The following is a 26,664-nucleotide window of genomic DNA, read 5'->3' as shown; positions in this document are numbered from 1 at the left end:
CTCCTCCAAATGCCAATAGGTAAAGGATGTCAGAGACTCAATGAAGAATGCATCTGCTCTCTCCACTGACACCAGCCACGTGACTCTCTTCCTCTCAAAAATCAGGCGTTGACCAGCACAACAGAAAGAACCAATGACATCAGACTTACAAGGGGTGTAAACGAACTGTCCAGAAATAAAGGAGTTCCTGAAATAACAGATCTCATTTAGAGCAGAGCTGACTCCTTTACATGTTCATTCACTGAACAAGCACTGACGGGATGTAGAGCCCTGAACCTCATGTGGCGGGTGTAGACCCTGCCCTCAGGAAGTTTATGTTCTAGGGGCTCCCAGCCTTAGATGCACACCCAAGTAATTCAGGGGGGTGGTTAGAACTACAGATCATCAGGTTCAACACCAGAAGTACCGAGTCAGGCCCAGGAAGACAGGGTGCTGTGGCTATTGTTTTTGTCATTGTGATTATGCTAGTTGTTGTGGCTGTTGTTCTAGATGGTCCAGGCAATTTGGATGGGCAGTTTTGCAGTCATAAAATGCAGAGTTCTAGCTGGTAAGGTTAAGTCCTTCGTGCATGGAAGACGGGACAAAATAGCAGGATTAAGTACTTGTTTTTGAAGTCAGGTAAACTGTATTCAAGTCATGGCTTTGGCACTTTTTATCTGCATGTCTTGCACACTTTCCTTAAGCTTTTTGATCCTCAGTTTCCTTATCTGTAAAACAGGGATAAGAATAGCACCTATTGGGCTTCCCTGGTGGCGCAGTGGTTGAGAGTCCGCCTGCCGATGCAGGGGACACAGGTTCGTGCCCCGGTCCGGGAAGATCCCAAGTGCCGCGGACCGGCTGGGCCCGTGAGCCATGGCCGCTGAGCCTGCGCGTCCGGAGCTTGTGCTCCTCAACGGGAGAGGCCACGACAGTGAGAGGCCCGCGTACCGAAAAAAAAAAAAAAAGAATAGCACCTATTTCATAAGGCTACTGTGAAGATTAAATGGAATAATGAATTTAAGGAACTCAGCACAGTGCCTGGCACACAGCAGTTTAATAAATGTTTGCTGCTGAACTGGTTTCCTTGGAGAATGTATCTCCACTCGGCGCTGCCTCACCCCACCGTCCCTCTCCTCTAAGAAGCTGGGGAAACCTCTCATTAGTCATCTTTCTCTCTTCTTTGATGTAGTATTTCTAAGTCCCAAAGAAGCAGGTAAATGTGCACGATGGTACACGTGCTTCCAAGAAGATTTATAAAGTTAATCTCACTCATTTATTTGACTGAATCAGTCCTGAGGGAAAATGACTAAAACAGAGCCTTGAAAACTGCCAGCATAGTTATGAAATCATTTACAACAGGGAGGATTTGTGATAATCTTGTTTTTCACCACAGACTGACAACCACTGGTTAGAAGGGAAAAACTAGAAAAGGTTCTGTGGTCTTGAGGACAGCAGACCGCCTCAGTTAACAACCAAGTAGAGTTTCTTGGAATGGAACGTATGCAATTTTGCAAAACCTTAAAGCATCCCAAGTTTACTTGACAGATGTTTGACCTCCATATCTGAGCCCTAGCTTCTCTGGCAGAATTGGAAAGGTCAGAGGGGTGCGGGTGCGGGGGAATGTGGAATGGAGGAATGGAGAAGGGAAATGGAACAGGAGCAAGGGAAATCCATCCTTTAATTCTGTCTTTCCGCTTGCTGAGTCCTGCCATTTGAAGAGCAGAAGCTCCAATAATGTTAAACACTGGAAAACAAGGTAAAAGGTAGTACTCGGTTTTTGACAATGTTTGCTTATAAACTCCTGGAGGACAGGGGCTGTGTCTTCACTCATTAAAGTATGTTAAGCAAGAGATGAACAAATCAGACACAACTCCTGTCCTCATTAAGCTTAGAGTCTGGCAGTCTGGAGTTGTAAATGCAAATGCCTACGGGGCCCAGGAAGGCAATGTAAATCTTTGAAATAGGCCTGGTGTGATAGGACAGGGAATGGTGGGCACTGTGGCACCCTTAGGAGATCATGTTCCACCCAACAGAGACGACAGCTACTCATCAACCTACTGCTGCACTGTGGGAATGCAAATCCAGTACTGCCAAACCTTCTGACTTGTTCAAAAGAAACTGAAAATCTCAATTTTTGTATGTGAAGTCTTCTGATTGTTAAAAGGCAAAGAATTAAAAATTTTAAAACGCTGTTAAATTCAGTGGATCAAAAAAAAAAAAACAAAACCACAGACCCTTGTCTTGGATTAAATACAACCTGAGGGTTTCCAGTTTGCCATCTCTGGTCTAGTTACTAAGACCTGGCATAATATCTAGTACATGGTAGATAGAGAAAAATATCTGCTTAATACATACATACATACATAATGACTTTTCATCAGAGAAAGTCTAAACATCTGATGACAGTATTTTCCCAATGTGGGAGCAGACTTCTCTAGTAAAGGGGCATCGACAAGTAGAAGACTCGTGCAATTCTGGAAAAGCTTTACCTCTGCATGTCCTGGTGGAGAAGTCAAGATAGTACTGTGGGGCACAGCTCTCATGCTGACAGTCTCCAAAGAGCAGGACCTTGTTGGGATCTCGGCAGGAGGTACAGCTGGCCTGTGAATCACAGCTTCCACAATGTGGGTCGCATGCTGAGCAGAGAGGAAAAGAAAATGACCAGATGATTACAATTGCAAATACTGAAGCACTGATCAAACCTAGACAGATGTTGCAAAGCAAAAGAGCCTCGCTCCAACCTATTTTTTAATCACGGCTCAGAACCCTACCCTGCGATCAACAGAAACAGAAAATGTTAATCCTGTTTTCCAAAATCAAAGAGGGTAATTTTATTTTCCAGAGAAGATAAATTATAAACCCAAGAACAGAAATCCCACATCCAAACTGCCCTGTGACTCAGCAACAGGATTTATACTTATTCCAAGATCTCTGGAATAATAGTCCAGAGTGTCATTGGAACCTTGCTTCTTAAGGAATCAAGGCCCCTACAGTTTATGATGTAGATTCGGATTTTTGTCTGATACCAAGATTAAAATTAGGCATCAACTTATTCTGGAGCTCAGGAAATCCCATATTTTAAGATACGAAGGACTTTAAGGTGACCTGGCTTACTGACTTGCTCATTTGTAATTCTTAGCAGTCACTTAATTTAGGCATTCAGGGATGATCTCCAAATCTGGTCATGCTTCCATCTCTGCCTGATTCAACAACTAGCATTTCTCCATTGACTGAGTTGTTCATGCTAGAAACCTTAGAGTCTCTCCTGGCACCTCCCTTTCTCTCACTTCTAATTCAATTACTTACTGGATCTTATTTGTTTGAACTCTCCTATATAATTCTCACAACTTTTTGCTTTTCTCCATATCCACAAATGCCAATACATCCAAGCCATCATCATCTCCTCCTAGACCACTATCATAGCCTCCTAATTGGTTTGAGTCCCTTGCATTCTATTTTCCACGTATCTGTAAGAGTGATTTTTTTAATTCATACTTCTCAGGTGTCAGAGGACACTTTCATCTATGAACTCATATCTTTCTTCAGTCCTGGAAAAATTCCAGCCATCATTTCTGTAAATATTGCTTCTCCATCATTCCCTCCATTCTTTCTACCTAGAAATCATAATACACATATTTGAATCCTCTCAACATAATCTCCAAGTCTCTTGTCTTTAACTCTTACTCATTCTGCAGTCTCTTCTTCAAGAAGGCCTTCCCTGACTCTCCAGTATAGAACAGGCCTCCCAGGTACTGTTCTTATACCTTTCATTCATGCCATACATAAAAATGTTCAATTTCCGCGATTATTTACCATCTGTATCCTTTACAGCTGTAAGTTTCATGAAAGCAAAGACGAGATTTCTGTTGTTCCTTGCTATAGTCCCCAGCACCTAGCTGGTTATCTGTAATTTTGTTGGTGTTCAATAAATACTTGCAACATAAGTGAAAGAAGCCAGATATTGTAATTATATATACTCAAGCACTAGCATCTCTGCCTCCCTCTGAAATTTTCTCTCAGCATGTGTCAGAGGAAAAGTCTAGAGAGTGATCATGTGAGTTTTAGTGCTAAAGGATATCAAAGTGTGTGGCACAGTGCAGAAAAATGACCTCCCTCTAGAATAAAAAGAAACTCCTTTTGTTTCACCTACAAGAAAAGCCACTGGTATAAAATATTTGTTAGAATATGTAGACTTGTAATTAAAGGTCCTAGGAAAATTCTAGATTGGATTTTAAAACAGTTTGAAAATATTAGAAAAAAATGTTTTTATTGTTGGAAACTTATATGACACTAAACTTTTATCCTTTTGGGAGGTAGGATTTCTACACATGTTGTATCTTAATTTTGCCAAAGGGTTTGACAAAAGCCCTAAATATAAACTTGTGAATACAAAAATGAAGTGGGGTCTACCAGCTGTAAGTGGACTTGAAGATGGTTGAAATACATACTCAGAAAGTTGTCAGTAAATCTTTGTAATTGGAAATGAATGTCTTTAGTAGAGTATTATGATGAAGTCTTAATTTCTTAGTTGGCCAATATTTTTATTAATTACTTTAATGAAAACAAAGAAATTATGCTAATGATATTTAAATATGACACGTACACTTACATAGGATACACGCATAGTTAAGTTTCACCAGCTGAAAGAAAAACTCAAACTTATTTTGGCCCATTGTATCAATAAACTAAAAGTAATCAGACGAAATAAGCTAAACTGTAAGTAAAGTGCTGCATTTATGTTCTATAACCAGTTGTACAAACAGAGGGGACACAAGGCCCGTTTAGAAAGCATTATTATAAAAAATGATCTAAGAATCTTAGTTGATTGAAAGCTTACTAAAAGTTGATATGGTTACTAAAGAAACTAACACAATCTTAAACTGAAGAGCCTCCATGTAACCTCAATGTCAGCTGGACGCCCTGCTGGACATGGAGCTGCAAAACAAGGCCCCTGTACTGACAGCTGAGAGTTTTTTGTAGTTTACTTCCTCAAGCTTCTGTCTGCCTCTGTGGTCTTGAATCCTTCTATGAAGTCTCTCATTCCCAAAGCATAACTCAGCTCCTTCACTGACTCCCAAAAGAAATGGGGTCCCGCCGAGCATTTGGAAATGTTAAAAGACAATATGAAGGATTTGGGGCTTCCCTGGTGGCGCAGTGGTTGAGAGTCCACCTGCCGATGCAGGGGACACGGGTTCGTGCCCCGGTCCAGGAAGATCCCACATGCAGCGGAGCGGCTGGGCCTGTGAGCCACGGCCGCTGAGCCTGCGCGTCCGGAGCCTGTGCTCCGCAATGGGAGAGGCCACAACAGTGAGAGGCCCGCGTACCACAAAAAAAAAAAAAAAAAAAAAAAAAAAAGACTCTATGGAGGATTTGGAGGGATGCAATGGTGTCACACTAAGAAGCAGGGGGCTTCCATCACTTCTCTTCAAACGCTTCTTCCTCTTTGATCGAACCCCTTAGCCGTCTCCAAGGCAATCCCCAAGTGACCTTGTCTCACTCAAAGTAGTTCTGCACATAACCAAACCCCTTGAGTTCTAGCTTCCCCGTTCAGAGGGGTGTGGGTGAGAAGCCTTTTCTCCCTCTTACAATATTCAGACCAGAGGGTATTAGTCTTACTGCAGTCACGTTGGTGTGACAATGTCTGGAGTAGCAGGGGCAGCTCTCTGAGGTCAGTGACCCCATGGAAAGAGCTAAGAGGACAGTGAAGAAGGGGCCGAGGGGACCAGAAAGCAGTGAGGGAAGCAGAGATGTATTGATACTTTAACTATCGTTCATTGAGGAGGGAACCTCACAGCCTATGACGCCCATTCTCACTCCCTGTTTTCTACTGTACCTCTGAGACGGTCCCCCCTTTCTGCTCAATACTCCACTGACTCCAGTCCTGCTCAGAACAGAGAAGTCCAAGCTAATGTCAGGCCTTGGAAGGGAATCATGTGAACGAGGGAGGAGCCATTCTACACTGTTCCAGAAGGAAGCTCTAGGGCTGATGAGAAACAGCCCTCACCCCCACGGATGCACCTGGCTTCCTTCCTCATCTGTAGCAGCCTGTGAGGGGGTGAGAGAGAATCTCTGCCCTGGGTGCAAGGTTGGCTCAGGTGTGCTGGAGTCTTCCTCCTACTCTAGGGCACTACGGTTTCAAGTACTGAGAACCTCATTTAGCATCTCTTCTTTAAAGTTCCTTCTCAACTGGTTATCCTGAAATTTTAGAGCTCAGTACGCAATTTCTAAAGGTTCCTGTAATCAGAATCTAGACAGTTCTGAAGCTCTTACTTTCTTCTATAATATGGTTATTATTATTATTGTTTTTTGCGGTACGTGGGCCTCTCACTGTTGTGGCCTCTCCCGTTGCGGAGCACAGGCTCTGCGACGACGCGCAGGCTCATCGGCCATGGCTCGTGGGCCCAGGTGCTCTGCGGCATGTGGGATCTTCCTGGACCGGGGCACGAACCCGCATGCCCTGCATCAACAGGCAGACTCTCAACCACTGCGCCACCAGGGAAGCCCCTATTATATGGTTATTAATGCCTCCCCTTAATATTGATTACATTTCCTTAAAAGCCCTTTACTGTACAATTCCTAAAATTGTCAGGCGTATAATTGTCTATAATGATGAGCATTAGAAAGGGACATTGTGGATTTTTTTTATGTATTAGAAACTCAAATAGCCCAACTTAGGGGCATACCTTACCTTACTCAGTCTTTGGATGAAGGAAACCTAAGCTTTAGCAAAGGACTAAAGTTAGAAGATGCTTAATTTAACTGAAATAGTCTATAAAATCTTATTTACATGGTAGCATAGCAAATGCATTTGTGCAGAGCAGAAGCTTCCCAGAAGAGAAATACTTCAATGCAACGTATTTTTGCCACCTATAAGCCATGTAAGGGATTCTGTTTTTTCTTTTGAACTTTTATTTCTGTGATTCCACTGCCGTGAAGAGCCTCATAAATCTAAGTCACTACTTCTATACCAAAACTCTTTTGCTCTTGAATAGAATATGCAAGTGTTTCATTCGTGTCTCTTGTGTTAACAGAATCTACAGATTCTGGCAGACAGTTGATATATACCAAGCAAAGTTTTTGTTACAAAAGTAAAAAAACAAAACCAAAAAACTCTTTGCATTGATCCAAAAGGGATTTTTATCTCTGGTATCTCAACAGATGATGTAAAATGGTGGGCTCCATATAACTTCATTTCAAATGCAAATTCTTGCAAGAATCTCCATAAACTAACAGTAATACCTATCTTTGTATCTATAAAATATAAATATCTTTTACTGCTTGATTTGCCTCTCATGTCACATGATGATGATGATAACAACAGTAGCTATACTGAGAGCTTATTCTCTGCTAGGGTCTGTGCTAAGTGCAATAACATTAGAGGTAGGCACTATTATAATTTCCCTTTTATAGAAAAAGGAAACTGAGGCCTAGTGGTTAATTCACCTGCTCAAGGTCACAAAGCTAGTGAAGTGGCAGTTAGGATTTGAACTTTAGTTACCTGATTCTAGAGCCCACTCTCCTAACCATTACTCTATAATTCCTTCAACATGGTACTTCCTAGGACAGAAAATTGAAATATCAGTAGTGTATTTGTTAACTGTCATTTTCAAAATGAGAAAAGTATAACACAGTTTTTTGGCAACTGACACTTTACTGATTGAAATAAAGTAAGCTGCCTCAGCCTATTTCAAAACTGTTCCTTCATCTGTGAATCACTTTCTAATTTTTTTTCCACCCAGATTTGCCCTTGCCCTAATTTATCCTAACTCTTTGTGCATGACTCAGGTAATTAATCATATTTTAACTTATTTGAGAACTAAGATATCTATACAAGTAACTTTCATGCAAGACAAAATAAACTACTGTTTGGGCAGAAACTGAATACTTTGTAGCATATCAAGCCTTGCATACTGTCCGTATTCAACAAATACATGTCAAAAACCAATTAAACCCAGAGAAGTGCTGAGGTTCAGGCCTTTATACTAGAATGAGCTCCACTCTCTGCTTAGGATCTTGGAATTGGATCACTGGGAGAAACCACAGGAATAAACTAGACTAACAATTTTATGATTTTAATGAGATAACTAGAGAACAGAGAGGTTAAATGACTGACCCAATAACACACAGCTGGCACTTGCAGAGGAGATCCCTAGTCCAGCACTTCCAATTAGGCCCATATCTGAGTTATAATCTGCTAATGGCACCCCTATGCTTTGTCAATTCATTTTCTTTCTTTTCTAAAAATAAAGGCTACCAGGTGAAAATATGGAAGCAAAAAAATCCCTGTTTTCTTCCATGGCTCCAGAAGAGCAGGAAAGGAGAGAAAGTTCATTTCTTAAAACGTACGCTGACAAGTGTGGTTGTCATCGAGATAGTGCCCTGGGAAGCAGGCAGTGCTGCAGGTGCCAAGATGGGACAGAACGAGGTCGGTGTCACAGGAGGAGCAGGAGAAGGGTCCTCTGCCCTGGCAGGTTCTGCAGGAGCAGTGACATTCTGCAGACGGAGAGACATAAAGAGAACCTATGAAGCCAAATTCCCCTCCAAAGCAGCATCCCAAGAGCCGTTAATAAAAGCCCCAGCGCAGAGAGCATTAGCTGGTCTGGTTTATTACCCCACAGTGGGCTTCCTGCCTCTCTCTCTCTCCCTCTCTCTCTCTCTCTCTCTCTATCTCTCTCAGTTCCAGCCTTCTCATCTATTGCCCAAGAGAAGCTTACGGGGCACACCAGCTCCTGTATCCAGCACTTACTTTTACAAGCTCCTCTCTCTGCGAAGTATCCAGAAGGGCAATCGGGAACACAGAGATCTTCTAGCAGCAGGTACCGGGCATTCTGGCACCTCAGGCAGACGCTCCTGGTGTTGTCGAGGTCAGCTGCACAGTGCTGGCACAGAGGATGGCAGTCTGGAGGGGACATGGGAGCACAGAGAAGGCACGGATGCTATGAACACAGCGTCTCATTTCTACACCAAAGGGTAAAAGGGATTGCAATGACCACTGCTGCAGCACAGCTGGCCGGAGAGTAGCGCAAAGGCAGTATACATCAGTAAAGTAGAAGCTTGGGACCTGTACAAATTGCGTGTTTGAGGTTTTTAGCAAATGGCCAGGCGCAGCACAGCAACTGAGTTTTCATCCCTTTCCGATTGAACAACCTTCAAGTCCTAGGGCAGCATGTGATAGATACTTGCCAGGGGTATAGAAAGAACTATCAGATAACAGAAACAGTTCATCATATCAGCATATCCCCCGAGAGCTCCCGGAACTTGGGTACCGTGTGCCCCTCGTTCACAGAGCTCCTAAGCTGTGCTCAGAGCCCCACGAGGCTCATCTCCCAAATGTGGCCTTCCAGAGTCAGCAAACCAGCCTCAGGCATTGGTGGGGGGGTGTGGGAATTAAGGTTGGTTGATAATAGAATTGGGGGGAAAGTTTAGTCTTTAACTAGAGGTAAAGTTACAAAGAGCTGAGTTGGACAGTCCTTTTCATGAGCTGATACACAGTTCACAGAAGCTGTTGTACCAGTTGTGATTAAGTCTACAGGGCAAATTATCTGGGATGGCCAGCACTGACTCTTGTTCTCACCCGTGTAAGAGTCATCCTTTAATTAAAGAACTTGGTTGTGTTCAGCTCCCCATATAGGTGAAAATGCCCTCTGTCCTACCTTAAGTGGTAACAACGCTTCAAATCCCATTTACCATCCTCCATCCCAAAGGTGGAAGAAAAGCCACAAATCCTGAATTACCCCCCCAAAATGAAAAAGGAGTAAAGACCTAGGAAAAGAGAAGAGACTTCTGGTTATAGGTCCTGTCCATCTTCCCCTGCAGGATTCAAAGCACTGTTTGCAGTTGCTAAAACAGCATTCAGCGGCCACATAGGTCTTGTTTCATCCCAGTCTTGTAGATAGTGACTGTGATTTCTAGCGATATTTAGACTAAAAAATCCTTGTCAATAAAACAGATTACCTGTCCTTGAAATCTGTTAAAACAGATCTTTCTCTCCATACCCTCAGTGATACACTTTCTTAATTGCTGATCATCTGAGATGTGTTCTTTGCCAAAGAAGAGATCTCAGTCCCATACCCAGCACCCACTCATCCGCATGAGAAGCCTTTGAGACCTCTAGCCATTCCAGAAGTTGAACCCAGAGTGTCCTCCGCAAAAATCCTCTTTTAGCAGCACACAAGTGAACAGGCCCTGACCTTTCTCTGAACTTCAGGAGTTTCAAGTTACAGGCAGCCTTTTGCCAATATTAGAAACAGTTCTTGATATCCTAAGAGGCAAATTAATCCCCATTATAGCCCTTCAGTAAATTATAAAGGAAATGATGGCTGTATTGAGAGAAATCTGATAAGGAGGCTATTTCCCCCTGATTTAGTGTACGGTTTCCACACAATGCCAACCTTTTTGTTGTCTTTTTCCTGTGCTTTCCTCACACTGCCAGGAGCACTTTGAAAGTTCCTGGAGCAGATGGAGGTAACTCCGATTTATGATTACTTTAATGAGTGGGTACAGGTTAGAATTGAAAACCCAGGAAACATGACTGATTCAAGGCTCCATTATTTGAAAAGTCTTGGCCTCTTCCTCTTCAAACCCAGTGCTTACAGACAGTGCGGGGCTCTGGCATGCGTCAACAAGATCCACAGGTGTGCAGTGGTCTAAAAACTAGTTGCATCTAACTGAGGCTTTCTCTAGTGTACAATTAGAGGAATGAAAAAGAATAATCACCAAGGGGATGCTTTGAAGAGAAAGTAAGCAGATCTCTGGAATATTTGTGGTACAATAAATAAATATTTATGGATTTGTCTGATCATGGGGATCTCTAGAATCTGTTTAAATGAAGAGTGTGATGTATATTAATTACTTCGAAAGGCACCTAGAGCTGGTTTATGGATGCTCCTTCCCGCTCTCATGGCAGCAGCTGTGAAACGCTTGCTACTCTTCCCTGGTCACCAGCCCACGCTGCCCACCCTTCCACATCCTCCCCAGTTCTTTCACCTTCTACTTGACTCAGCCCATCAAGCATGAACACCTTTGATTCTTTCCTGCCAAACCCTTTATTTCATTTCATCTCCCCTCACAGGATGGAATGGCTAATTCCTCCACCCCCATTTTTTAATCTGATTTTCAACATTATTTGAATCATTGCAACATCAGTGCATCTTTTACCCCCATCTCTCTTCATTCTCCTTGACCTCAACCTCCAAACATGCTCCGCATTACCTACTCCCCCCAACGCTTTTCTCAACAACCTCCCCATCTCTTTTCTTTCCTTCACCATCCAACTTTCTTGCCTCCCTAACTTCTCACTTCACTGTAATCTGCCTTCAACCTCCACAGTTCAACTGTTGTATTGCTCTTGACAAGGTCTCTGACCACCTTCTAATGACCAAATGTAATGGCCTCCTCTAATTCCTAACCCACCTGAAAGGTGTGCAACACATGACACTTCGGATCACCCCCTTCTTTGACCTTCCTTCCCCTCTTAGCATGCTTTATCCTGGTGCGCCTCTCGGTCACTCTCTGCCTCTGACTGCCTGAAAAGTGTAGAAATTCCTTACAACCCTTAACTTCTTCTATCCTCCTAACTTAAGTCTCATTCTCTGGAGGTCTTAAACCAGACATGGCTGTTTGCATCATTTTGGTATACAGCTACCAAAAGCCAGTGGAAAGGGCTCAAGTGTTATAGAGAGAGAGAATGGGAACTGGTACAGCCGCTGTGGAAAACAGTATGGAGGTTTCTCAAAAAATTAAGAACAGAAATACCCCACGATCCAGCAATTCCACTTCTGGGTATTTTTCTGAAGAAAACAGAAACACTAAATTGAAAAGACATATACGCCCTTATCTTCACTGCAGCATTATTTATAAAAGCTGAGATATGAAAGCAACCTAAATGTCCATCAGTAGATGAATGGATAAAGAAGATGTGGTATAAATATCCAATGGAATATTACTCAGCCATAGAAAGAATGAAATGTTGCCATTTGCAACAAAAGGGATGGACCTTGAGGGTATTATGCTAAGTGAAATAAGTTAGATAGAGAAAGACAAATACCATATGATTTCACTTAGATGTGGAATCTAAAAAGCAAAACAAATGAACAAACATAAAACAGAAACAGAGTCTTAGATGAAAAGAACAAACAGACAGTTGCCAGAAGGGAGAGGGTGGGCGGGATGAGTGAAATGAGTGAGGGAGAATAAGAGGTACAAACTTCCAGTGACAAAATAAATAAGTCATGGGGATGAAACCCACAGCATGGGTATACAGACAATAATAGTATAACAACTTTGTATGGTGACAGATGGTGACTAGACTTATCGTGGTGATCATTTTTTAATAGAAATATCAAATCACCATGCTGTGTACCAGAAATTACCATAGTGTTGTAGGTCAATTATACTTCAATAAAAAAACAAAAGAGGGAGTTGTAGAGGCTCCATAATCACTCAAGGCCTCTGCCTCTCTCCATGGCTCCATATTAAGCCTTAAAAGAGGCATCAGATCAATCACCAGACATACCACATTGCATGATGGAGCGAGTACCCAGAGGCAAGGAGAAATCAATAAATGACACTGAAAATATAAACAATCAACCGCAGGTTGCCCAAAGCATCACATTAATCCGAGTTAGTTTACAGTTTCACATTACACACGAGACTGTAACTATTTGAGTCTGCAAAGTTCAACTCTTTTTGTCCGCTACCTGTATTTATTCCTTATTCATTTATCCATGGCTTAGAAACTCATACTGAACACCCAATCCTGTGAATGGACCCCAAAACAACAGTCTGATTGGGTTCTGTGTTAATACATTCCTGCAAACCTCTCTTCCCAACTCTGTCTTATACAAGCCCCCAACAGAAGACCACACAAAACCAATATGCTCTCAAACCTTGCTCTGGAGTCAATCTGAAATTGACTGATTTTTATTAAACCAACCAGAAAAGAAAAATAAATTCCTAAAACCTAGGAAACACCTTTGTCTTAAGAGGCTTGAAGTCAAAATCGCTTTGCAGGAGAGAATTCCTTGGGAGAGCTCAAAATGAGTTATGGTGTACAGGGAAAGAAGCCAGAAATCAGAGCAACGGGGCTTGAGGATTAATCCCAGTGTTCTGATTTACAATCAGAAAAGCATCGTGCCCGAGGGCAGGCTGCTCAGTTGTGACAGGCTACAAGTGGCCAGTCCCCCTGGGCACCAACTGTAGGTAAGCTTCAGGCTCAAGCCCCAGAGGCTACTGTAATCTTCTATGCAGAGAGGGGGCTCAAAACAGGGAGCTTACGGTTTTATTTTTCTGACTACAAAGTGAGCCATGGAAGAAAATATGAAAAACAATTTTACATAGTATAAATGAACATAAAAATCCCCCGTGGGCCTTTTAGAGTAAATAACTACTAACATGGATATTTTTCTCTTAGTTCTTTTTCTATACAACTTTCCATATGTAGATTTTTACATAGATGAAATTATATTAAATATTGTCATATAATAACTTTTTTTTCACTCAGTACCATCAGCATTTCCATGTCATTAGGGACTCTTCATAAACATCATTTTTAGGGGTTGTATAATATTCCAGCATTGAATAAACAAATAAAAATTTACCATTTTTCTTATACTTGATCATTTACTTCCAATTTGCCCACTTTTATAATGAAGGCCATGATAAGACCCTTGTGCATTTTAGATTATTTGCTAAAAGACAATGTCAGGCTTCCCTGGTGGTGCAGTGGTTAACAACCTGCCTGCCAATGCAGGGGACATGGGTTCGAGCCCTGGTCCGGGAAGATCCCACATGCCGCGAAGCAACTAAGCCCATGCACCACAACTATTGAGCTTGCGCTCTAGAGCCCGCAAGCCACAACTACTGAAGCCTGTGCACCTAGAGCCCATGCTCCACGACAAGAGAAGCCACCGCCATAAGAAGCCCACACACCACAATGAAGAGTAGCCGCCGCTCACAGCAACTAGAGAAAGCCCGCGCGCAGCAACAAAGACTCAACACAGCCAAAAATAAATAAATAAATAAGTAAATAAATAAGTAAATAAATTTATTTTTTTAAAAGTTACATCCAAGATACATTCTTGAGACTGTTTCATTGTAATTTTGCCTGCACTAGGAAATTTTTTTAAATTTAATTTTTATTGAGGTATAGTTGAATTACAATGTTGTGTTAATTACTGCTACAGAGCAAATGACTCAGTTACACATATATATACATTCTTTTTCATATTCTTTTCCACTGTGGTTTATCATAGGATATTGAATATAGTTCCCTGTGCTATACAGTAAGACCTTGTTGTTTAAGGAAATTTTAAAATAAAAAAACTATCTTGGCTAATTTGGTTGGTGAAAATTGGTGTTACATAGTTGCTTTGGTTTGGATTTCTTTTATTGTAAGTGAGACTGAGCACTTAAAAAAATCTTTCTTTCAAACAACAAAACTGTTCAAATGTCTACTGTACTCACAGAGCTTTCAGTATGGTGGGGACAAGGGCCCTGGATACATAATTACATTTAAGTATGAAATCTGTGTAATCTCATAATAATTTGAGATATCATCCTGTGAGTTCTTTCCTCATCCACTGCAACCATCCCGCATTAGACCAGGGAGTGTGGGCCACCATGTGCTCCCAGAGAAAGTTAGCAGAATCAAACCAGCACAGATACCAAATTCACAGAGCCCAGGGAACAGGTGAAAGATAGAAGAAAAAACAAACTTGACTGTGGAAATTGGAGCTAGGAGACCCAGGCCCTCCCCCACCAATACGACCCCTACACTCTCCACCTCTGTACCCCAGCCTAGAAAAACCCTTTGAGCTGGAGAGGAAGAAGGAGCAGAGAGACCATTCAGTTTGCCTCTCCCCTCCCCTCCTGTGGAACAGGTTGGAGGTAGCTGAGTGGAATATTCAAGAATCCAACAGTGAAGTGGACTTGGGCTGGGCTTCTTGACTTAAAGAAAGTTGTCTCCAAACTGAGTCCTTTGTCATGAGGCAACAGAGACGGTGGCACAGTGGGATGAGCAACAAGAGAGTGTAAGGCAGACGCTTAGACACGGGACTGCCTTGAGACGATTGCAAACTTTTGTAAAATGCAAACCAGGTAAGCCCAGGGACCATGGAAGTCTCTGACGGTGTACCAGCTCGGTCCAGGAAGCAGGTAAAGCTGCCTGGAGGAGGCTGAGACAGAGATGAGTGGGAGTCAGCTGCTGGAGGAGATGGGCAGGGTGACAGAGCTTGGAAGAGGTCCCAAGAAGAAAACATGCAAAAACCCAGAAGCGCAACAGAACAGGATGCCTTTAAGGAACTGAAAAAAGTTCAGTATGGCTGCATCTTGAAGAACATTCGAAAGAGCCACTCAGGACCTGGCTGTGCTAATTGTGAAATACCTTGTAAGTCATGAAAAAGTGTATGGACTTATTGTCATGGCGATTGGAAATGGGTTTGTCTATGTGTATACCAGTCTATCTACTGAAGTCTCTGTGTTATTATTACAGGTTTAAATGAGAAATTGTTGTATGAAAGGTAACTAGTGATGGCAGAAGACATTAAAACCACAGCAAAGAACCAACAATCCAAGAAAACTCTGACACACAGCAGCTTTCAATGTGAAATTTTCTGGGGCGAGGAGAGGGGTCCCTATGTTTCTGTCCCCCTCTCCCTTCCATTATGTCCACAGAAGACCCTTCTCTGTTAATAACATCCACTGCTGAACAGTTTTCTAAAGGCTTATGCTAGAGGAGGCATATTAGGAAAACTAAGAATAATACAGTGTAAGTATACGAAGGCTTCTGTGACCAGGAAAGGAGATCTCAGGTGTCCCCTGAGAAAGAAAACCAACACACCAGTGGTTTGTCTTTCAGGCACGACCAGGGAAGACCTTTCCACAAACTGTCAGCTTCTAAAACGCCTTTAAGATTCAAAACAAAGTAGAATTTGGCACAATCAGTAGTACCTAGTAGGGAGCCCTTATCAATTTGTTAAATGAAAGAAAAAAATATTGGAGTCAAAATACTAGGAAATTGGGGAATTTGGAGGCCCATGAGAAGCTTCACCTGGACTGCACCACTTGGTTCTCAAAATCCACTCAAGGCCAAGAGGCACAGGGCACTACTTGGCTGTGTGTGTGGCAATTTACAACTGCTTTGTCAGTACAGTTTGAGAGAATGAAGAGAGGAATCTCCCTATGGCCAGCCAGATGTATTAATTATACCATCCAAACATAGTTAAGAGGTGTTAGGAGCCCATCTCCAGGCGCTGCAGGAGGTGACTGACTACGTGTCCCAGGGAACTGCTACGACACCAGTCACTTCACGCACAGTAAAATCTAGGGGCATATTCTCGAAGAAATTAAGCTGATTGGGAAGCAAGTCTTGAATCCTTCTTGGTAGGTGGTGACCATCTGACAAATCCTGATTCAGATCCTGGCTGGACCCACACTGGTAGGAGCACAACTGTCAGAAATGGTGTTCTTAAAATGCCAGTATTCTCAGAGAGGCCGACAAACCACAGAGTGAATAATCCTGTAATCCTCCTTACCCCACCTTCCACGCCCATTCCTCCCCACAGGTGATCTCTGGAACGAGCTCACAGGATACACTAGAGGAAGTTTATACTGTCACTGCTTAATTTGTACCAGGACCGCAGTTACTAAAATAGGGGAATTGAGTTTCCAACCTACCAATCCAGCAGCCTCTGCAAGGATTAACGGCCCATCATAAAAGCCCCATCTGTGCAGGAAGGCATTTGCATCTGACCTTCCTGTCTGTAATCAAAAAAGGAGGCTAACCTCAAATATGTCTAAATGGTGAGCATGCATCCATTAATTGCTTAAAAACAGAGCCTATTTTGAAGCCCGTCTCTCAGAGTCCTCTCATAGCTACTCAGTAAGTAAATCCTTATTTGTCACTATTTCAATTATAGTAAAGAGTCTTTAAATAAAAGACTTATTAAGGATGACAAGGAGAGGAGAGAGACCCAGGATACATTTAGGTGTAGCCTGTTTCAGATTACTGGTATATTATAAACGTGGAGGGGGAAGGGCAGATGGACTTCCAGTTGTTTGTATATGTGCCTGCTTACTAACAAACCTGGTGAATTAGCACTTAAAACAAAGTAATGAACACATTATAAGGGAGCCTGGAAATGGAGTATTGACTCGAGCTGAAATAAATGCACTTCTTGTTTTTAAGCAAGCAGAAGATTCCATTTGTTTTCTAAATATGCACAGCATGCATACATACTAAAAATGTAAATACATAAAAAATTAATATTTTGACTCAGCAGTGGCAATATCCTCTAATATGTCACCCTGCAGCTGTGAGGAAATTATATGTGGTCATCACCGTGTGATATTATCTTCAAATCACAAAGGCTCTGCTTCAAGGATCAGTGAGGATTACGCACAATCATGATGGATGGAAGCACACGGCAGTAAAATGACTTATTTCACATCTTTGGAACAAAGTCAAAATAGCTTGAAGATATTAAAGTAAATGTGTACTGTTGAAGCAGTGGCTTTGGATGTTGGTTTTATGGGGCAGTGACTCCTTAGCTGATAAATAATGGACCTATAAAGACAATTTTAGACACATAGTGAGGTTTTTTTTTTTTTTTTTTTTTTGCGGTACGTGGGCCTCTCACTGTTGCGGCCTCTCCCGTTGCGGAGCACAGGCTCTGGACGCGCAGGCTCAGTGGCCATGGCTCACGGGCCCAGCGGCTCCGCGGCATGTGGGATCTTCCCGGACCGGGGCACGAACCCATGTCCCCTGCATCGGCAGGCGGACTCTCAACCACTGCGCCACCAGGGAAGCCCCATAGTGAGATTTTTAATAATGTCCTATCAGTCGATTAGGTTCTTAATGAAACCACATTAAATGTGTTTGGAAGCTGTTAAAATAATCAGCACTTGTAGCTGTTCCTAATCAGGTGAAAAAGGAATGATTCCATGCTGAAGCTCAGGGTCCATAAAGTGTGTATAGACTGAATTCTGATGCCACTTTTAAAATTGACAGGGTTCTACTTGTGAGACAAGTACAGTAGGAATCCAGAAAATAACATATGAATGGCAGAAGAAAAAGAAGCCTCCTCTCTTCCCCTTTTGATCATCACTTTGGTCCTAGCCCACCCATGAGTTCTTTAGAAATCACGTGTTCTTTTTAGGGTTAGGGTTTAGGGTTAGCTCTGAGTTAGTACAAAAACAAAACAAAACAAACAAACAAAACTTCCCATTTTTTCAGTGTCTGTGGCTATTGTTTTATCCTGAAAAAACCAATCATCATCAACAACAAAACCTACTACAACAGATTGGCCTTAGAGTTATAGGACTGGATTTCCACCCAGTGTTGACAAACTTACAAATGTGGTAAGAAGGCTACAGTAGGACCCATGGAGACAGACAGCTGGAAGAAGGAGTGGGTGAGAGGTAGTGTCAGATGTAAGAGCAAGGCTCTCTCCTCAGTTCTGGTGCCAGTTCTTGCTGCCAACAAGGAGACATGAGCACCACTCCTGCCTTGTACCTGACCTCCCATCAGTTTATGTTTTACTCTTGCCTTACTTCCAAAATAGAAAAAAGTTCACTTCAATCAACATTTATGGAATGTGAGTTGGGTGTGAGGCACTATGGAAGTTGCTGCAGGAGATAGAGCACTGAGTCAGAGTCAGACCCTTCCCTCAAGATGCTCATGACAAGGTCCAATGTCAGAAGAAAGGCACACTTAGAATGCAATTAATGTCTAAGGAGGATCAGAGAATATTTTATCCAAAGGGAATAAGAGGGACTTTAACTTTGCAAGATGTGGCAATGATTAAAATATGGAATAGGGGCGGGAAGGAAGCAGGTGTAACTCAATTTTGAATTACAGTTGATCCTTGAACAATGCAGGGGTTAATCTGAGTATAACTTATAGTCGGCCCTATGTATCCCCCCCTCCATCCGTCCCCCTCCTCTGCATCCTCGGATTCAACCAACCATGGACCATGTAGTACTGTAATATATACTAGTGGAAAATATCTGCATATAAGTGGACCTGTGTAGTTCATACCCACATTGTTCAAGGGTCAACTGTACTCAGTTCTGAATTATGCTGATTGAAAAAATCAGTAGTGGATGGACAGGAGAGTCAGGAGAAGGAAGGAAGGACCTGGTGGGGGAGGTTTCTTTGGAGGTTTCTGAGTATGTTGTTCCTGTGGATCAAATGTCCAGAAGGTAGACAGATAGAAATGAGAGTCTGGAGATGATGGTCATGTGTGGACTTGAGATAGACTCTAAGAAGATAACAGAAATGAGCTGGATCAAGACACTAAGGTTCTAAAGGAAAGGGGGTCAGGGAGGAAGAAGAGAAGGAAAGATAAAGAGGGAAGGAAGGAGATGAAATGAGTAACCAAAAGAGGAAATAACTATTGGGCTAGACCACCTTTTGAGGGTGATGGGACAAAGCAGCTCTGGATCACAGATGGAGGAGTTCTCCCGGGCCAGGGTGAGGGAGATCCTTTCTCAAAGGAAGCAATGAGGAAAACGGTATTTAGAAGAAGATACAGAGACATTTGCGGAGAAAAACTGAGGGAGTTTCTTTGCTGTTGTTGTTTTTAGGAGATTATGTTAATCTTCTAAACACAAAAGAAAGCAAAGATGTCAACTGATCAGAGTGAGAGTTGAGTTGAGGGAAAGTATAGTGAGTACACATGGAAAGGCCATGGTGAGCAAGGTGACAAAGCATCAAAAAGAGTTGTAAGTAATACAATTGCTGAGAAGCAGAGAAGGTCCTATTGGAACTAGATTGGATGATGAAGTCTGATGACGGTGTTCACACGCATGCCCTCTGAAGTGGCACTGCTTCTAAGCCCAGGTCTACTGCGTTTTAGCTGTGAAACACTGAGTAAATTGGTTAATGTCTCTCATCTCACCCTCTTGGGCTGTAAAACGGAAATGCTACTAATCATAGGACTGACCTCCCAGGGTTGCAGTCAGGATTAAATGAAGTAATGTATGTGAGGAGCTGGTACATAGGAAATGCTCAAAAAACATTAGTGATTATTCTTTATCTGTGGCAGGCCCAATCAGGATTGACATTGATACCAATGGTCATACTTACATCTAAGTCACTATTTTTGCCCCATTACATGTAAACACAGAGATTTACATGTGTGTAAGAAAAGTAGATAAGTGTAGCCATAGCAATTTTGCTGTCTCTAGTACTTAAGAGGATAGCCTATGAGCCTATATTCAGTTGTGTTCTTTAAGCAAAACACTCAAAGTCTTCTCTGCAATTCAGCTCCTGGCCTGTAGTTCTTATGAAGACAACAGCAATTGTAACTTCATTGGGAGCTCTGCCAAGTTGAAAACTTGTAAGTAAGGTCATTTCTAAAGCTATATAAGATATTGTTTAGGAAAAGTCACATGAAGGAGAAAATACAAGTTCTTGTTTTTAATTTAGGAAGGTCTCGATTTAAGCATAGATCGTGTTCTTTTTTTTTTTCTGAAAGTAAAAGTTCAAAGAAAAGAAATGCCTTGAAATATTCAATCATCCTTCAGCAGACAGTGTGGTCCCTTAAATAAAACACAAATTCAGAGAACAAGGGAGAGACAATCATTGAAAGTTCCAGAGAGAGATTGGATATGCAACTCATAGTTCAAGCAATAGGAGATAGGGTGACAGATGAGAAATAAGAAAAGAATGTGCATTGCCAAAAAAGAAGATAAGGGAAATAAAGAAGGAGGTGTTAAAAAAAAAGAAGACACAAGAAAATTGAAAAAATATAGAGATAGAAGAATAGGGCCAGATGGAATGAAATAGAAGGTGAAAAAGAAGAGATAACAAGCAAAAAAATGAGTCACACTAAGAAGATCCTTGATGTAATTAGCATAGGATGCACTGGAAGGGGAATAAAGTAGACCTTAGGACACCAGAATCAAGTCATTCCTTTGCCCGACATTTCCTGATCACCATCTATGCGCTGGTTAGGCACTGCACTGAGCTCTTAACCCCACTTCCACAGGAAGGTTTCTTGGGATGATCAAAAAAAAAATAAGTGAGAAAATGCTTTAAAAATTATAAAATGTCAAGAACACAACATTATTGTTATTAACAATAACATGAAAAACAGACCTCGTCCCAGCCAAAGCCTTGGAAGTCATACTTAGTTTACCAAGCAGTAACTCTACCTCCTACTGGTTATTGCCCATATCCACAACAGGAAAACGGCCAATCAAATTAAGTTACACAATGGACGTATGGATATGGGGTGGGGAGTCAGAGAAGGGTGGGGGATGAACTGGGAGATTGGAATTGACATATATGCTATGTATAAAATAGATAACTAATGAGAACCTACTGTATAGCACAGGGAACTCTACTCAGTGCTCTGTGGTGACCTAAATGGGAAGGAAATCCAAAATAAAAGGGGATATATGCATATGTATAACTGATTCATTTTTCTGTACAGCAGAAACCAACACAACATTGTAAAGCAACTATACTCCAATAAAAATTAAGTTACACAAACATAATGGAATGCTATTTAGCCATTAAAAATGACAATTATGTGGATTCTTCCAATTATTTGACAACACATGGAAATACACAAAGTGATATGAGAAATAACAAAGAAATACAGGCATAACTCATTTTATTGCACTTTGCTTAATTGTGCTTTGCAGATGATTGCTTTTTCTTTTTTTTTTTTTTAAACAAACTGAAGGTTTGCGGCAACCCTATGCTGTCAAATGATGGTTGGCATTTTTTAGCAATAAAGTTTCTCTTTTTTTTGGCCGCACCTCGCAGCTTGTGGGATCTTAGTTCCCCGACCAGGGATCAAACTCAGGCCCCTGGCAGTGACAGCGTGGAGCCCTAACCACTGGGCCTCCAGGGAATTCCCAATAAAGTATTTTTAACTAAGGTACGTACGTTGTTTTTTAAGACATAAAGCTATTGCACACTTAAGAGACTACAATATAGTGCAAACATAATTTTTATGTGCACTGGGAAACCAAAAAACTCATGTGACTTGCTTTATTACAATAGTCACTTTATTGCAGTGGTCTGAAACCGAACCCACAACATTTCCGAGATATGCCTGTACATAGCTGCTGATTACAACTGTGAAAAATGCATGTATATTAAAACAGATAAACAACAAAGACCTACTGTATAGCACAGGGAACTCTGCTCAATGTTACATGGCAGCCTGGATGGGAGAGGAGTCTCGGAGAGAATGGATACATGTAGGTGTAGGGCTGAGTTGCTTTGCTGTGCACCTGAAACTACCACAACATTGTTAATCGGCTATACTCCAATATAAAATTTAAAGTTTAAATACTATTTTTAAAAATGCATGTATGGGGCTTCCCTGGTGGCGCAGTGGTTGAGAGTCTGCCTGCCGATGCAGGGGACACGGGTTTGTGCCCCGGTCCGGGAAGATCCCACATGCCACGGAGCGGCTGGGCCCGTGAGCCATGGCCGCTGAGCCTGCGCGTCCGGAGCCTGTGCTCTGCAACGGGAGAGGCCACAGCAGTGAGAGGCTCGCATACAGCAAAAAAACAAAAAAACCCAAAATGCATGTATGTAACCACTGAAAAAGATTAAAGTACATGTGAAGTGATATAAATTATTAAAATTTAGTATGCATTAATGTTTTCATTTAAAGTTTATTTATTTATTTACTAAGGGTATATAAACTAAAAATACATGGCAATCTAAAACAGCTTCCGGCATTTAAAACAGACCAGCAAGTTCTTGCAACTTTCCCCAGCAGTGCCTCTCCAAACTGTCTTGTCATACCAGTCCCCGATGATCCACCTCTTAATCTACAATCAGAAAACTCTTCTTGAATCCCTTCTTCCTGTAATCAACTGTGTTTGTCCTCATCTTAGGTTCCTAGGTTCAAATCTTGGCTCTATCTTCCAATTTTTCTCATTTTGAGTAAATGACTTAAACCTTACTTAGGTTCAGTTTCTTCATATGTAAAATGGAGATAACATTAGTACCTACCTCGGAGGATCATTGGTAGTATTAAATGGCAAAATGCATTCAAAGCAACTAGCACAGTGCTTGTCACATAATAAGCCCTCAGAACTGTCACCTATTATTAGAAACTCACAGAGAACATGAGCTAGTCAATGCCAAGTGCTAGGTAATTGGTAGAAACAGTCAGCGTACCTGGGAATTACAACGTGGGAGATGCCAAAATGAAGCTGGTCCTAGAAAGGACGGAATCTGAGCGAGGCCACAAGGGACGGATGGGTAGGATTTTGATGATGATAATAAGGTAGTAACTGCTACACGTTTTAGTGTGTGCCTCTTTCCTCCTTTCAGCTTACAGCCCCAGGAGCAGCTACAGCAAGCAGCACCAACCCACTTTCCCCACATGCAGAAACTGCTATAAAACAGAACTGGCTCCCACCTCTCTGGCTTCAAGTCAGAGTATCTGGAGGCAGAGAGCTGTACACTGGCTCATGCAGGGCTCTTTCCCAGTCCTTAATGGTGTTCAATTTGAACTGTTTTGTTTTGTTTTTTTCATTACTCAGTGTTGCAGTTCTATCAGCTTATTCCACAACAAGGATTGGTTGCTCTTTTAATCTGTGCATTTCAACTTTTTCACCATGTTTTTCAGGCTCCGCTTTCAGAAATGAGTGACAATGAATGGGGAAAATTGTAGAAGGGACTCAAAAGGTTTTGTTTTCTTTTCAATGATTTGCAAGAAAAGTGCTAACAGGTTTTCTAATCAGTCAGCCCAGGTTCAGAGAGCAAACACTTCTCAGACCTGATGCTAGAAGATAATTACTGATTGTTCTTTGGTGCTCTCAGCAGTCAAGAGAGTGGCAACCCTGAGAGTTCTTGGGGCCCCCTCTGCTTGTCCACAGAGAAGAGACGAAAGGAAGAAAGGACGGGAGGGAGGGACGCACTGAGGGATGGAAGGAAGGAAGTCCACAATCTGAGTATAGGTTGAGTATTTCATTTTACCTTTAGGGAGTGCCAACAAATTGTCCAACATATAAACATCAGCTAGTGCAGGGCTTCTCAAAGATTGTTCTGCAAAGCATTGGTTAGCTCTGCGAGAGTCTATAATAAATTGAAGGAAGGGGTCTGCAATGAAATGTTTGGCAAATGATGGGCAGCCTCCTTCATCTCAGAGATTCACAATGCACATATGCTTATTTAAGGTTTTGAGAAATCCTGAAATAAAGAAAGCTGTTTAACTTTATTTAACCGAAAGTTTCCTAAATTTATTCAGCCATGAGACATTTTTGCACATAACACCTATTAACCATTGCTTAGAACTCAACTACCATGGAATACAATATGAAAATTCTCAGAGCAATATTTCTTTACTGTCACTTGTCTTCTTTTGCTTACATTCTGGCACAGATTTATGAAGAAAACAAACCAGCATTTTAAAAAGTACTGTATAAAAAAATGTTTAATCCCCTAGAATTCTACCATCCTAACAAATCAGCTGTTTAAAATTTTGCAGTCTTCATAGAAAACAAACCTACGGTTACCAAAGGGGAAGGCTAGGTGGGATAAACTGGGAGTATAGGATTAAAAGATGCACACCACCATGTACAAAATGGATAAACAACAAGAGTTTACTCTATAGCACAGGAACTATATTCAATATCTTGTAATAAACTATAATGGAAAAGAATAAAAAATATAGATATATACATATATGTATGTTTAGCTGAATCGCTTTGCTGTATACCTGAAACTAACACGATATTGTAAATCAACTATACTTCAATTAAAAGTAAAAAATATATATAAAATTGTGCAGTCTTCCCCTCTACAATATTACTCTCAGTATTATCTCCTTTTCTACCTAAGAACTAAAAAGTACAATCTTCCCATTAGACATTCCAGAAAGCCTGAGGCCTTTTTTTAATGCATCTTCATTTGGATATTTCTCCTTCATGTTTTCTTTTTAATTCTCACCCTCTTCTATGAACAGGAGAAAGGTTTTAGCTGAGAAAGACAAATGGAGGAACAACCCAGGCTTTGAAATTTGGGGAAAACTTTCTTGAGATGCGGGCAAAATATAAAGAACAAAAATCTATGAAGAAAAAACCTGTTTTTTTTCACCCCAGTTCATTCATCTTTGCTAAAAGCCTTTACCTCTGGCCTATTCTCACAAACTGTATATTTGCTTTGATAGACTTGAAGGGAAAAATCTCCACACATATGACATCTCCATATGTGATAACACATTGAGGTTATTGGACCTGTTCCCAGGATGTGTTTATTCTTGTCTGTGTGATAGATTAGATGTAATTTTCTTCCTTAAACAGCTAAGTGCAATTAAGAGGTCTCTGATGATGATCTTAGGTACAGCTCAGATAGAGAATAAATCTTATGAGTAAACGCTACCACCCTGCAAAGCTCACACACGATAGAGGGAGCAGAGAGGGTGCTTCGCCAGGGCTTCCACTGTTAGACCTTCCCAAGGATGGTGGAAATAACTCTACTGACGGCACTGCACGGGGTGAATTACCTTCTGCTTTGTCTATCACTAGGGCTCCTCCTAACACCTTCCTGAGTTTAGATAAAAGTCACTGAAATGTTCCAGGAGGTTAACTTATGACTGATTGAAGCAACACTTCAGCTAAAAAAAGAGTTCCAGGACCTTAGGTTTAGGGTAAAATGAAGATAGCGATAAGCTCATGGTGGCTATGTTCAGAAAGCTGTGTTCACTTAGACTTTCACCGTCCTCCTGGACAGCTACCCCAGATGTCCAAAGGTCCAACCTGCCCAAGCTCAAACACATTATCTTCCTATTTTTGGCCCTTGGTAAATAATGCTCCCATTCGTCGAATTTACTTGACCAGAAATCATCCCCAAAATTCCCTCTCCCTTAGCCTGAGGGCTAAGAGATCACCAACTTCTGCTGCCTCTAATAGGTTGAACCATATAAAATTGCCAGTATTTGACCAGGTTTTGCCCACAAAACAGCAATCCCCCATAGGTCAACCTAATATACAATTAATGCTTATTGAAGCCATGCCTCTTGCTTTTCATCCCCTCAGCACTTTTCTCATCAAAGGGCTTCATCTCGCATCTGGATTCTCACAACTCCCTCCTAAAGGTCTTTCTGACCTCAGGCCTTCTTCTACACAATCTTCTGCAGATCTTTCTCTTTGCAGAAATGTAATCATAACACTTCCCTCCTTAAAAACCTTCACAGATCCCCACAGCCTTGATAACAAAGCATGTTCTCCTTAAACAGAACATACAAAGGCCCTCACGACCTGCCTTGCTTCCTTCTGCTTCAGGTCACAGCACCCCCGTACTTGGGGCTGGCATTTTACTTAACTCTTTGCTGGTGCCTGAATAGAAAATATTCTTTGGCTCGTTTTCTGGAATGCTCTACTCTCCGAATCTCCAAACCCCTCTAATTCTTACTCATGTTTCCAAATCATCTCAGTTATGACATGTTCCAGAAAGCCTTCAGTACCCACTAGCACTACACGCACACACACACACACACTCCAGTCTGGGTTAGGGTGCTGTCCCACAGGCTCATCTCATAGCCACAGTAATAACATATTCAACACATATCTCCTTCCTTCACTATACAGTACATTTCTTGAATGAAAGCACTTTATCTTATTCATCTGGGCCTCCCCAGAGCCTAGTACAGTGCCTGGTATGGAGCGTGTGCTTAAAAAATGCTTGATGAAGCCATAAACGAATGAATG

The 26,664-nt window shown here is 41.7% G+C and overlaps 1 protein-coding gene across 1 annotated transcript in view; it reads right to left on the bottom strand.

The window, feature by feature from the left end:
• FRAS1 (Fraser extracellular matrix complex subunit 1) overlaps positions 1-26,664 on the bottom strand; it is a 446,975-nt gene that overhangs the window by 160,463 nt on the left and 259,848 nt on the right. Inside the window, exons 21-23 of the mRNA XM_060093094.1 lie at positions 8,726-8,878; positions 8,326-8,472; positions 2,469-2,615 (exon numbers count right to left, since the gene is read on the bottom strand). Of these exons, the coding sequence (XP_059949077.1) occupies positions 2,469-2,615; positions 8,326-8,472; positions 8,726-8,878 (447 nt within the window). The remainder of the gene's footprint in view (positions 1-2,468; positions 2,616-8,325; positions 8,473-8,725; positions 8,879-26,664) is intronic.

Source organism: Mesoplodon densirostris, chromosome 1, assembly GCF_025265405.1.
Source record: "Mesoplodon densirostris isolate mMesDen1 chromosome 1, mMesDen1 primary haplotype, whole genome shotgun sequence".
Lineage (NCBI taxonomy): Eukaryota > Metazoa > Chordata > Mammalia > Artiodactyla > Ziphiidae > Mesoplodon > Mesoplodon densirostris.
Note: the sequence above shows the minus strand (reverse complement) of the source record. Positions and strands in the feature narration are given on the sequence as shown.